Consider the following 12265-nt stretch of genomic DNA (forward strand, 5'->3'; position numbering starts at 1 on the left):
TCTTCACTCTTGACTGGTATTTTGTCGAGCCAAATCGATTCGTTGACATCGTGCAAACATACTCGACTATTTTTAGAGGTCTAATAAAAAAATAAAAAAGGCGGATTCTGACATGAGGGCCAGTTCTTGCAGTCATTCTTATGAAGAAGCCTCGCGTGGGCTAATCCTCGTCAGTTGGCAGTTATGTATGCCTTCTAATATTTGCAACAAAGGAATCAGTTACGGTCGTGTGTTGATATGATCGGCTGTCTTTGGTGGAGTTGATTGGAACGATTGAGTGAGGATTATCAATCAGTCGTTTGATTATTGGACATTTGTCATGCTCAGTCATAATATTCGAGCAAGGTCACTTTGGATAAGGATCGTTACTGCGCTGGTGGGGTCGACTTGAAACAAATGGAGAAGGAAAACAAATGGGGCCTTAGAAATATTGGCATTGGCTTACGAGGAAAGGACATTTCAGGTACAATTTTGCAATAATATTTATTTAGCCAATTATGCCACTACTAGTTAAATATTACCAACCCTAGCCAAAAAACTTTTACAAAATATGATAGACTACATGAAGACAAAGGGAATCTGGTGATTTTTTTTCATTCGTTTTTGCAGAACTTTCATTTTCCAAACATGACGCTAATAAATTCCGAAACGATGACTCAGAGAAAAATTTGCGGATGTATCTGATACACAAAATTGAGTCAGACTAGGGTCCGAGGTCGTATTATGAAACACCGCGGTTGCACTGGACTCGTGGTGATAAATACTGGCACACGGAAAGTGCTGGCGTAAACAAAGGTAAAGCACACGTGATGTGCCTTGAATCGAATGGTTGATTGGGGATTAGTGGTGGACAGATCGGCATTGTTGATGCACGTTTCAAGTGATGGCGGTGGAAGGATCGAGTGCACGGGGACAATCGAGGAAATTGGAGAAACGGGAGTTGAGTGAGTCTGCACCGAATCTCGATATCGGAAGTGTTGGGGAAATGGCACCTGCCGTCGAAGTTGGTGGTGCGAACGAGGGGCTGCGGAGGGGGCACAGCTTGAGGTTGACCGCAGCTGATGTACATGGTAAGTTTTTTATTCTCGTCTTTGATAATGTACTGAAAAACTACTTGAGACTCGAGTAAAGTTGCCTGGGGTTGTTTTATATAAACAACTAGGGAATGCTGAGTTGGAGAGCTCCACCAGGAAGTGGAGATCTCCTCCTTAACTTTACCGAGTTACCAGGCAACTTCAGTTTGCACAACTAGCGGTTCCCTAAATTATTTATTAAAATCAATACCCTTGTATTTACGAATTATTCTTAATCGAAAGGATTATTTGATTGAAGTTATTTTAATATTGACACAAATTGTTTTGTTGTACTGCTGGCAAATTACTCCTTAAATTTCGAGTAATAGCGTGAGTTTACGTCAGCTGTAGGTCCCATATCCACCAATATTTCATGATTAGACTTTCAGATTAGCATTTAGGAAGATTCTGGCCAAAATACCAGCATAATTAATCAATCCATCGATTACTTACTAATTCGTAGTCTAGGGAGATCAAATAAAGGAGTCGTTGATATTTTACTCCCGACTGGATTTTCTACACGTGACAATTCATTCCATTACGACTAAAAAATTCTTACGAAATATTTTCAAAAGTTTTGTTTACATTTATCCAAAAAACTGTGAATTTTTCCTACACTTTTCTGGGTCACCGAGACGAGTTTATCAGACTCCAACTCTACCTGCTCGTTGCTTTGGTACATTGCCAGTGCTGCAGTGCGGAAACAGTATAACTGTATCTGCGAAAAAAACGGAGGCAGATTCTCCAACTATTTGATAGGGAAAATTATAGAGAATTGCTCAAGGTTTTATTCAGAAAAAATCCTCTGAATTATTCATGGACGAAGCGAATTATTTCAATGCTTTCCTCTGATGGGCTTTTTTACGGTCCGGGGGGAGTTTCCTCATTCCTACAATTGATATATGTGAGAATGAGCTTGCGGGAATAACATTTTATCTTTCTTATTTCTCAAATTTGATGGAATCCTAACGACAATGAAGAAAGAGGCACATTTTTTCACGATTTATCTTCGAAAATAAAATTTACTCTGTTGATGAGGATTTTTTACCCTCTCGGCGATTTCGTTCAAGAAATTACATAAATCAACTGTCACTGGCAAAAATAAAAGTTGAAAAAAAAATTAATCATTCCCAATGAATCCACGCCATATTTATAGTCTAGGATTATCGGTTCAGATGATCTGTTATGTGCGCCAAAAAATTGTTAAATGGCAAATCGCTAATCTCCACCACGTGGCATGTCTCGTCATTGTTTGCGGGCAAAATTGCTATGACAGTTCCGGAATTAAGCATGAAATAATTAATTGTCATGGGGATTAGCATGAATGGTATGAATGGTAGAATTGATGGTAAAATGTGGGTTGGAATTGAGGGGAATGAGTTTCACATTTTTATATTTCCAGGAATTAATTTCACTGTTAGTTATTCCCACTCACATAATTTCCTCGTCACTTCAATCTCACTGAGTGATCGTTCCAAGAAACAATTCAGCGATCGAATCGCATATGATGGTGATTGAAACCAATTGCCTGCCCTTTCAATTGATATTTCGTCTCTGTATAGCCCTTTTCGCTCATCGGCGAATGAAAAATTTTTAAAAATACAGGATCCACGATTTGTACCAAATAAATTCGTGAATCATGTTGCCGTTCGTGATTGAGTTAGTCTCCAATGATTCCTCTGGAATATGAGAAAAAAACCACTGAGAGTGCGTGACCTCGTGCCAAAAACGTGGGAGATTTAAGCACATGAGCTTTTTACCGCCGTCAGTGACTAGACGGACGTTATTTCGTGCTGATTGGGCCTATTTAGAAAAGCTTCCGGTTAAATTGGTTTTAACACAACGAGTGTATACTATTCTATGGCCATTCGAAATTGTGATAATGGAGGTGATAATGATAAGGGAAAAATATTTCAATAATTTTTTATATCCAGAAATTTTATTTCTTTCCTTGAATTTTATTCTTGCATTACATAATTTATATTATATACAAAAATCTCTTATATTTCGTTGATCGACAATTTTTCCACTTGATGTCAGTTCATCCAGTCATCATTGGTCTTCAAATCATTTTTTTCCGCGACCGTTTCATCAATATTTAATTATAAAAAAAATTGATGTCGCTGTTAAAAGAGAATTATTTTTCCTTAATATCCGCATCTCTAGTCCTTAATTCGTTTTTGCGTTCGAAGTGTGCACTCGATCGGATAAGATCTGAAACATTTCTTTCTCAATTTTCCTCCCAATCCCATCTCTCTGATGCAATACAATAAAATGCCCTTGACCTACTTTGTTTCTCTGTTGTCCTTGAAAAAGACGATCCAGGTGGGCCACTCCGTCGAGGCGGTTCACTGAATCTCCGTCAGACTAAAATTGATAGTAATCACTTGTTAGTCCCGACGAATATCGTGAAGGGCATACAAGTGGACAGGACCAAGGAAACCCTGACCTCCGGCCGGCGTCCAGCTAGATACACCCCACCTGCGTTAACAGCACCTGCGCCTCAGCATCTCGCTGTTAATTTACTCCAGCTCGGATGTCCCCTGGTTTACATGCCTAGGTGAGTGTTTATATTATATTTCCCTCTGTGACCTCCTATTATGGCTTAAAAAATGAACAGTTTAATCGAAAAATAATATTTGGTTAATTATGGTTGGAGTGAGGATGATTTTTATGGGGTTTTCGGGAATAAATAACGTTGATTGACGAATTAATTTTTTATTGAGAACGACTGATGTGGCTAAATTATATTCACATTTCAAACAAATAGAATCTAATTCTACGCACCAGGGGATGGGGTACAAAGAGGTCCTAAACTTCCTCACGATAGTACCGAAAATTAAAAGGGAATAAAATAATAAATGTTAAGAGTTACTGTTAATTATTGCCAATTGACTATAAAATTTAAAAACATCTTGGAATGTCCATTTGAAAATCAGTGTCAAGACCGTTCACCTGCGTTTTCTGTAATCGGGACTCAAATAAATTCAAAATTTGCGTTAAAAAAAATTTCCGAATGAATGATCAACTGAAATTTTTCATCTAAATTGCATCTAAACATTTTCGTGACGATGCGTGTAATAGACATCTACCCCAATCTGAGGCTGCAATATTCGGTCAATAGGTGATCACCGGAGCGCAGACGCGAGTACACATTCACCTCTGCAATTGTGTGAGTCTCTTCGAGATGTGCATTAGAGTGAGAGAAAAGACTGTGATCGAGTGAGAAAGAGTGTGAGAGAGGTTTGTCGTTCTCTCGAACGTCAAGAGTGTGGCCACTGGTCAGAGATATTCCAGAGTTCCATTCGGTTAACGTAGTTTTTCAAAATTAATAAAAATATAAATTCTTCATGAATTTCTCGTAAATAAAATTAGTTCAAGAAATTAGTTATTCTGTCGGTGGGGCCGGTAGAAAAAGTGGATGTTCCCTTCATATTGAGCGAGGGGAAAATTTGAAGAGTGACAATGATTTTTTTTGCAAAATAAATTAAAGGGAGCGTTGGGAATTTGATGGGAAAGAAGTATTTTCATTTTTGACGTTCAATTTTGTGGAAAGTTTTCGACCTTGACGTAAAAGCATCGACTTCCGGTTGTCTTTCTTTTCCCTGTGAGGTCCTTAAAGTATACGCAAGGGAGGGAGTGACGGAAGGGTAGATTTTATCGGTTTTCAGGGAATAAACATGATGACTGTGTTCTAGGATTTGTGAGGGTTGATAGCCAGGAGGGATTGGGCTAGATAGAAGTGTTTGGGTTTTATTTCGATTTTTATGTGTCTGCCGTGAGCAGAAAATTGAGTCAGGACAGTGGCGCCCCTCTACTGGACTGCCAGCTACGACAACACCACTCAGCGCAGGTGATTTTGTCCATTTTTAAATAATAATTGAATCAATGTATTAATTATTTCAAGAGTTTTTGCAGTTCCGAAAAGACTGGCGAACACATGATGTTGATCTTTCTATTTGCATGTGACATCGACACGTAACAAAGAGCTTTCTTCATTGTTAGGATAAAAAGGTTTCATCAATTTCAAGTCTCTAATAGTCCAATCAATATTGGACTATTAGAGACTTGAAATTGATGAAAAATACTGGAAATATTTTTTTCCTGTGATAAGGAAGTGTTATGTTACAGTTATCACATTAAAGTGTGCAGTAGATTTTTACAATGTCTTGTCAATGACAGCTCTTCACTCGCCCTCCTTATCGTGATATAAATGAATGATTATGCAAATGTACTCATTCCATATGCAAATATGAAACGAATATATTTGCTTTACCTGATTGATATCGTATATCTCATGGTTTCTTCACTGCTTGTTATGATATACATCAATTGGTTGAGATTTTGTTTGAAAAATATCTGGGGTAAAGTAACAAATACGTAATGCACATTAATGTTTGCCTTTTTATTTACTGGAGTTATGACGTCACATATTTTTGCCATTAGATTGGCGTACAGTATGGGGGTAACGTTAAAGGTTTCTGAGCATCTGGAACTTGTTCAGCAGCTGTGGCTGCGGATACAAGTTTTTCAGCGATGAGTGGTTCTTTAGGAACCTCCGATACCTCCGGGATCACGGTTTGCTCAGCGACTACTTCCGTGGGGGACGTCTCTTCTGTAACAGGAGTTTGGACAGTGGTCGTTGGCTGGGGAGTCGTAGGCACCACTGTAACTACCTCTGTGGCTTTAGATTCCTCTGTAACAGGAGTTTGGACGGTGGTTGTTGGTTGTGGAGTCGTTGGAGATGTCACTGTAACTACCTCTGTAGCTTTAGATTCCTCTGTAACAGGAGTTTGGACGGTGGTTGTTGGTTGTGGAGTCGTTGGAGATGTCACTGTAACTACCTCTGTAGCTTTAGATTCCTCTGTAACAGGAGTTTGGACGGTGGTTGTTGGTTGTGGAGTCGTTGTAGACGCTACTGTAACTACCTCTGTTGCTTTAGACGCTTCTGTAACAGGAGTTTGGACGGTGGTTGGCTGTGGAGTCGTTGTAGATGCCACGGTAACTACTTCTGTTGCTTTAGATTCCTCTGTAACAGGAGTTTGGACGGTGGTTGTTGGTTGTGGAGTCGTTGTAGACGCTACTGTAACTACCTCTGTTGCTTTAGACGCTTCTGTAACAGGAGTTTGGACGGTGGTTGGCTGTGGAGTCGTTGTAGATGCCACGGTAACTACTTCTGTTGCTTTAGATTCCTCTGTAACAGGAGTTTGGACGGTGGTTGTTGGTTGTGGAGTCGTTGTAGACGCTACTGTAACTACCTCTGTTGCTTTAGACGCTTCTGTAACAGGAGTTTGGACGGTGGTTGGCTGTGGAGTCGTTGTAGATGCCACGGTAACTACTTCTGTTGCTTTAGATTCCTCTGTAACAGGAGTTTGGACGGTGGTTGTTGGTTGTGGAGTCGTTGGAGATGTCACTGTAACTACTTCTGTTGCTTTAGATTCCTCTGTAACAGGAGTTTGGACGGTGGTTGGCTGTGGAGTCGTTGTAGATGCCACGGTAACTACTTCTGTTGCTTTAGATTCCTCTGTAACAGGAGTTTGGACGGTGGTTGTTGGTTGTGGAGTCGTTGGAGATGTCACTGTAACTACTTCTGTTGCTTTAGATTCCTCTGTAACAGGAGTTTGGACGGTGGTTGGCTGTGGAGTCGTTGTAGATGCCACTGTAACTACTTCTGTTGCTTTAGATGCCTCTGTAACAGGAGTTTGGACAGTTGTCGTTGGTTGTCGAGTCGTTGTAGACGCTACTGTAACTACCTCCGTGACTTTGGATTTTTCTGTAGTAACAGGGGCAATGGTGGTTGTAGGTAGAATAGGGAGAGAAGCGAGGCAACGTTTTGCAACCGTGCTTGCGGTATTCAGTTTTCCTTTAAATTCAGTTAATGAATAGGCGATGCATCTTGGAATTTTTTTCTCAGCCGCAGAACTCCCCCGCTGCTCTGCCCTCTGCACTCTTCCAAATCGTGCTCGCCAGCCAATGACGGATATTTTCACTGGGGGCACACGGGTAATACGACATGCCAACGGAAGTCTCTTGGTTTCGCATAATTCAAGGACACTTTCAAGTCGTTCTTCTAGTTCATTTCCTTCCTGTAAATAATCAAAATCAGAATCACGTCCTTGCGGAACATTTAAAGCTGATCACTTATTTTCCTTACCATTTGTAGGTTGACAATTTGGTCAACCACAGCTGTTAAATTTGGCAAATGTTTATCGAAGCACTGATCAATCTTGGAAACGTGGTTATTTAGGGCTTCTTCGTTGGCTGAATTGAATGGCTCGAGACATTTGTTCACGTCTTTACCTTCATTTTTCGCTGTCATGAAATCCCCCTTGACATTACAAGTGGAGCATTGATCACTATTTATCCATAATTTAGATTATACATGTATGTAATCTTTTCTGCGTGACTTACTCTGCGCTGTTCGAGACTATATTGAGAGATGGAGACGGCGTTTTCCCTGGCATTCTTGTAATTGTTTGAAACAATGTGACTAGTCTGGTTCAGCTGAACAACTTTATATTCCTCAAGTGATTCCTGGACCTCACTGATTGTTGTCTTCACCCAGTCCACTACAGGGCCCACCCCTGCTTCATTCTTGAGATCAAAAACAGATTAGATTAGAACCAATAGATTGTTGAGAGAGCATCAATTGTTGCTGTGAAAATTACGTAGACTTCTTGGAAAAGTAACAAAGAGACAATGAAAGATAAGGCAGAAGTGGAACGCATAACGATCTCAGATTTTTACAAACATTTTTTACAGACTAACTGACTGTCATGGTTTAACAGGCCATAATTTATGTATTTTTTAATCCGATATTAGAGGGTAATTAATAAAAAACAGTTTTATTACTTTTCTCATCAATATAACGGAGCAAAATCGATTTTTAATTAACTTATGTCTCGATAATGGTAATTATATCAATTTCAATTATTAACTGAATTATATAGTCTAACACTTAAGTGATGTGGTTAAAGAAACTGTTCTGGAAAATATGAGTTTGTAGCGCAAACCATAGATGAGCCAAACTAGATAGAACTTGGTAGAACTAGACATGACTTCAGTTGATGGAATAATGAAATAATAGAAATAAACCAACTTTACACGAAAATTGAAGGGGAAGAGAAGAGAAAATAACGTCAACTTGATAGAACTGATCCGAGTTCGTACTTCCTCTTTAGATAGAAAGATGGGCGCGCCGACAATCAAACAAATCTTTTAAGAACGTCGGAAATCTCAGAAATCAAAAGATCTAAGACTTCTGTAATCTCTGCCTTAACCGAGACCGTAAGCAAGGATTTATGGAAGAAAAATTTCTTATTTTGATCGCATGATCGCTTTGCCTCACCCTCAGATCAAAGCCCTGTGAACACTTTCTACAATCAGGGAGAGATTGACTCCAAAACGAATGTAGATTATTGGAAACTATGGGATCGAAATTCAGTTGATGGATTGATGAGGAGTAGAAGTCGATAGGAACATTTTTCTTTACTTCTCATCTTTCCGTTATTGGACAATTTCGGCATTTTGCAAAACATGAAATTTTCCTAAAAAACACATGCTTTGGGGATAAATTTGTACCATGTCAAATTGTGCATGGGTTGCTCTTGATTGTTGGGGAAATAATTTTTGTAAAAATTGAAAGTTTCATGGGAATTTTTGGGGGAAAGAACTGAAGATGTACCACTTACTTGGCTGACGAAGAAAGCTGCAAATGCAGCGAGAAATACGTAAACTTTCATTGTACAGTTGATAACGGTGCTTAGAATGATTTTTGGCGATTCTTATATAGAGGCCCAATGCTCCCCTCCTCTCCTTTTATTCCTTCTAGCCATAAACTTTGTGACGATTATGACGACAATTGCGATTATATGATGTGATACTAATGAGAGGCTCCGAAAGTGAACGTGCCAAAAATCATAAGTCAATATTGAGAATTAGTATGGAATATTTTCAACCGACATTATCAATTTTTAATAGTTACTGGGCTCGAAATTTGTCTAATTCTCAGTGTAAATGGCGAATGGATCTTGGCACGATCACGTGTCTATGAAATTAGGTCAATTTAGTTTGAGGATGATAACATTTCATCACTGATATTTGATTTCGGATTTTCAATCTGTACGCTGGTAATAATTTCGCATAATTCATTGTCCACTCAGCTTAACAAACTCTTCATTGATTTTTGCGCAGCGATTCAAGTAGAGAAGTTCTCGAGAAATGGAGTAGTGTTTTCAATTTGAAGGGGATTTTTGCTGAAATTTCCAGGAATTCTGGCTGAAAGTTAGGGAAATTTTCCTCCAACTGTACAATAATTTGCTGTCCACGTCGAATATGATTGTCAATTACGAATAAAAATCGTTATTCGCATACGAATTTTTCTAGACAATTTGTTTTGTGCTCATTAAAAAATAATTAAAAATCGCGTTTCGTCCTTATGATGAACAATATTAATTATCCATAATTTATACGTCAATGAACCCCTGTTGACGATCAAGATAAGGTTTCGTTTATTAATAAGTTCTTCATTTTGTGGTAATTAATTGTTCGTAGTCTTCATCAATGCTAGCTCAAGATAATCACGACGTTAACGATTTCAATCAAATTTCTTTTTGGTTCATCCATCACCGTTGCGTTATGTAATGGGGTGATTTTTTCTTTGTCCTTAATATCTCAATACGAGATTCCCGCTTCAAATTTCCTAGAGCTTTTAGCTAATATCCGATCTAATCATTTCGAAGCTCTCCGCATATTACTACTGACGATCGCCATTCTAATTTTAACCTGCCACAGTCGATTACGTGACTCTTTCCATCACGATGTGGGTAACAGCTGTAGAAAGAAGGGTAAACAATTGATTGGGTTCTGTGAAATTATAATTTTGATAATTCAGTCATGTAGAGAATTTTGAAAATGAAATTGATGGGGAGATGTCACTTAACTGCGAATGCTATACTAAAACTATTTCGAAGACGTTAAAAATTACCGAACACCGGCCATAATTGATAATTATGGGTGAATTATGAATTTTCATCATCTTTTATTGTTTAAATCATATTCAATGTTTTTTTAACGCGTAATTTTTCTTTCTGTTTTCTTAGGCGTTGCTTATAATTCGCGAAAAGTGATTATGAAAACGGGAGTAATATGGAACAGTTCAAATTGCTGATTAACAAATAATTAACCAGAATCGATTATATCGAAATTCACGGAACAATATTTAAAGAAATGGGAAAATCATTTAACAAGCGGTACGTAATGGTTAAATATAGAATTGTCAGATAAATTTTAATGTTTTGATGAGATTTGTATTAATTATGATGTCACGTACGCGCCACAAGGAAAAATAACTTGGCGATTCACCCGAGATAGTCTGAAGGCGAATGGTACCTACGTATGTTGCACCTTATTTTTGTTAAAAATGACTAGTGGAATTTGGCTTTTGCAGAGCCAGCTTAAAATTTAATTTTCTTCACTAGCGAACAATTAGCATTCTCCCTTCGGAGTGCGGACATGATCTGATCTCTGTCGGTGATTCTGGAGTTTGTGCACCTTGTGTGGAAAAAAATGACTTTCCACACTTGATGCACAATATGTTATTAGTTATCAGTTGTAATTAATATTGAATCTGAAAAAATCTAGCATCGAAAGTTGTATGAATCAATTAATTAATAAAATGAAAGTAAAGAAACGGTCTATAGAGAGAAAAATTCTTTAAAAATTACGTTCCTGTTCCGTAATTTTCCAGTTAAAACAATATTTGGCCAAAATTATGGAACAGTTACGCACTTTTTCAGGGAACTTTCAGGAAAATGTCGAGAAAGTTCAAGAAAAGGAACGGAACTCATGTTTACTGAATACGGTTTTGACTGGTAGATTAGGGAACAGGAACGTAATTTATCAATAATTTTTCTCTCCGTGTGGGGAACTTGTGCACGTATATTAGACAGCTGATCAGTGACTTCCTCCAGCTGTCGCAGAATACCCCTTCCATTTTAATTGCGGGTCCACGAGTGCAGCGGGTTTTTACACCACCAGAACCACCAGTTTACTCGATCCCCCAGACTTTCTCGGTGTTTCTCACATGTGGATGTGCATTCTGCGTAACGTTTTGTGTAATTTTCACGTAATTCACGAGGTTCTAAGGCTTCTGGTGACCTCTCGAGCAGTACCTATGTACGGTATTGATGCCGTGAAGCCTCCAGTCGGGATATTACATTGAGTCGAGTGGAGATAATTTTTTGGTTGGGGAGGCGAGTCGTTGAGACGGGGTTCACTGATCCGCGAGGCCGCGAGGTGCTGTCCTCATTTTTGTTTTGATTTTGGAGTTTGAGTTATCGCTGTTTGAAGATGATTGCTGCCAGGCGATCGCTCAGTGCACCGGACGTGTGTAAAATGTACCTAATTACTGGTGAATTGTGATTTATTATAATTTTTTAAACACCTGTAAACACTGGTAAATTGTTGCTCCGAAGTTTTCAACAATTTTCGATTCAAAAGTTCATGATTTCACGGGCAAATTCGTGCAAAATGTCAATCTCAGTTCATTCTTTCATTTTTTAGTCATTTTACTCATTCATTTTCTTGAAGCAGAATTTTACAGATGAAAATTAATTTTACGCATGCTCGTAAACTTTGCGCACAGTGCGTGACCTTGAACATTTTGCAAAGCTCGCTCTTCCGATACGTAAATTTTCAGTGGTAGTAGATGTGCACAATCGGCGTGTCCGATGAAAACCTGATTATTCAGATTTTCTAGTTTTATCTATGGAAATTGTTTTCTGGATGCTTTTCCACTGTTTTCTAATTTTAGTCGCTGATGGTCAGTGTACCGGTGTTGGTATATGTATAAGTGAGAGAGTGAAAGGGAAAGAAAATTTAACAGCTGAGGCTGCAACGTATGCGGCCCACATGACTCTTGACATTAGTAAGGTGATTGCAATCTCACCTGAAAATAGATGTCATAAAAATACATTTAATCTTAGGACTCATGGGGCTATTTTTTTTTTTAATTTCCTCTTTATCAAGGTGAGGTACAGAAGTTGGACTATTTTACCGCACACTTGGGTGAATGTTGATGATGCACGCGGGACAGAAAAAACCCGGACAATATTTACTCACACCTGTGTACTGTGTCAGGCCACATCAGATAAAGAAAAATACCCTGCGGGTAATAAATAATATTCTCGATA

General features: G+C 38.6%; 2 protein-coding genes across 4 annotated transcripts in view; one reads left to right on the forward strand and one right to left on the reverse strand.

Moving 5' to 3' along the window:
• Positions 1 to 622: 622 nt before the first annotated feature.
• The window catches only part of LOC135165222 (GRAM domain-containing protein 2B-like), a 36074-nt gene continuing 24431 nt past the window's right edge, over positions 623 to 12265 (forward strand). Inside the window, exons 1-2 of one of the 3 annotated variants that reach the window (XM_064126308.1) lie at positions 623 to 1070; positions 3390 to 3633. In XM_064126308.1, the coding sequence (XP_063982378.1) occupies positions 884 to 1070; positions 3390 to 3633 (431 nt within the window). In that variant the 5' untranslated portion in view covers positions 623 to 883. Of the gene's footprint in view, positions 1071 to 2918; positions 2962 to 3389; positions 3634 to 12265 lie in introns of those variants that run through there. The other 2 variants (XM_064126306.1, XM_064126307.1) reach the window with 2 other exon arrangements.
• LOC135165099 (mucin-2-like) lies at positions 5516 to 11434 on the reverse strand. Its single transcript, XM_064126049.1, has 4 exons — positions 8765 to 11434; positions 7485 to 7667; positions 7228 to 7401; positions 5516 to 7159 (listed from the first exon to the last, which is right to left on the reverse strand). Exons 1-4 carry the CDS (start codon positions 8813 to 8815, stop codon positions 5516 to 5518), a joined length of 2052 nt encoding a protein of 683 aa, XP_063982119.1. The 5' UTR covers positions 8816 to 11434.

This window comes from Diachasmimorpha longicaudata, chromosome 8 (genome assembly GCF_034640455.1).
Source record: "Diachasmimorpha longicaudata isolate KC_UGA_2023 chromosome 8, iyDiaLong2, whole genome shotgun sequence".
In the NCBI taxonomy this organism is placed as follows: domain Eukaryota; kingdom Metazoa; phylum Arthropoda; class Insecta; order Hymenoptera; family Braconidae; genus Diachasmimorpha; species Diachasmimorpha longicaudata.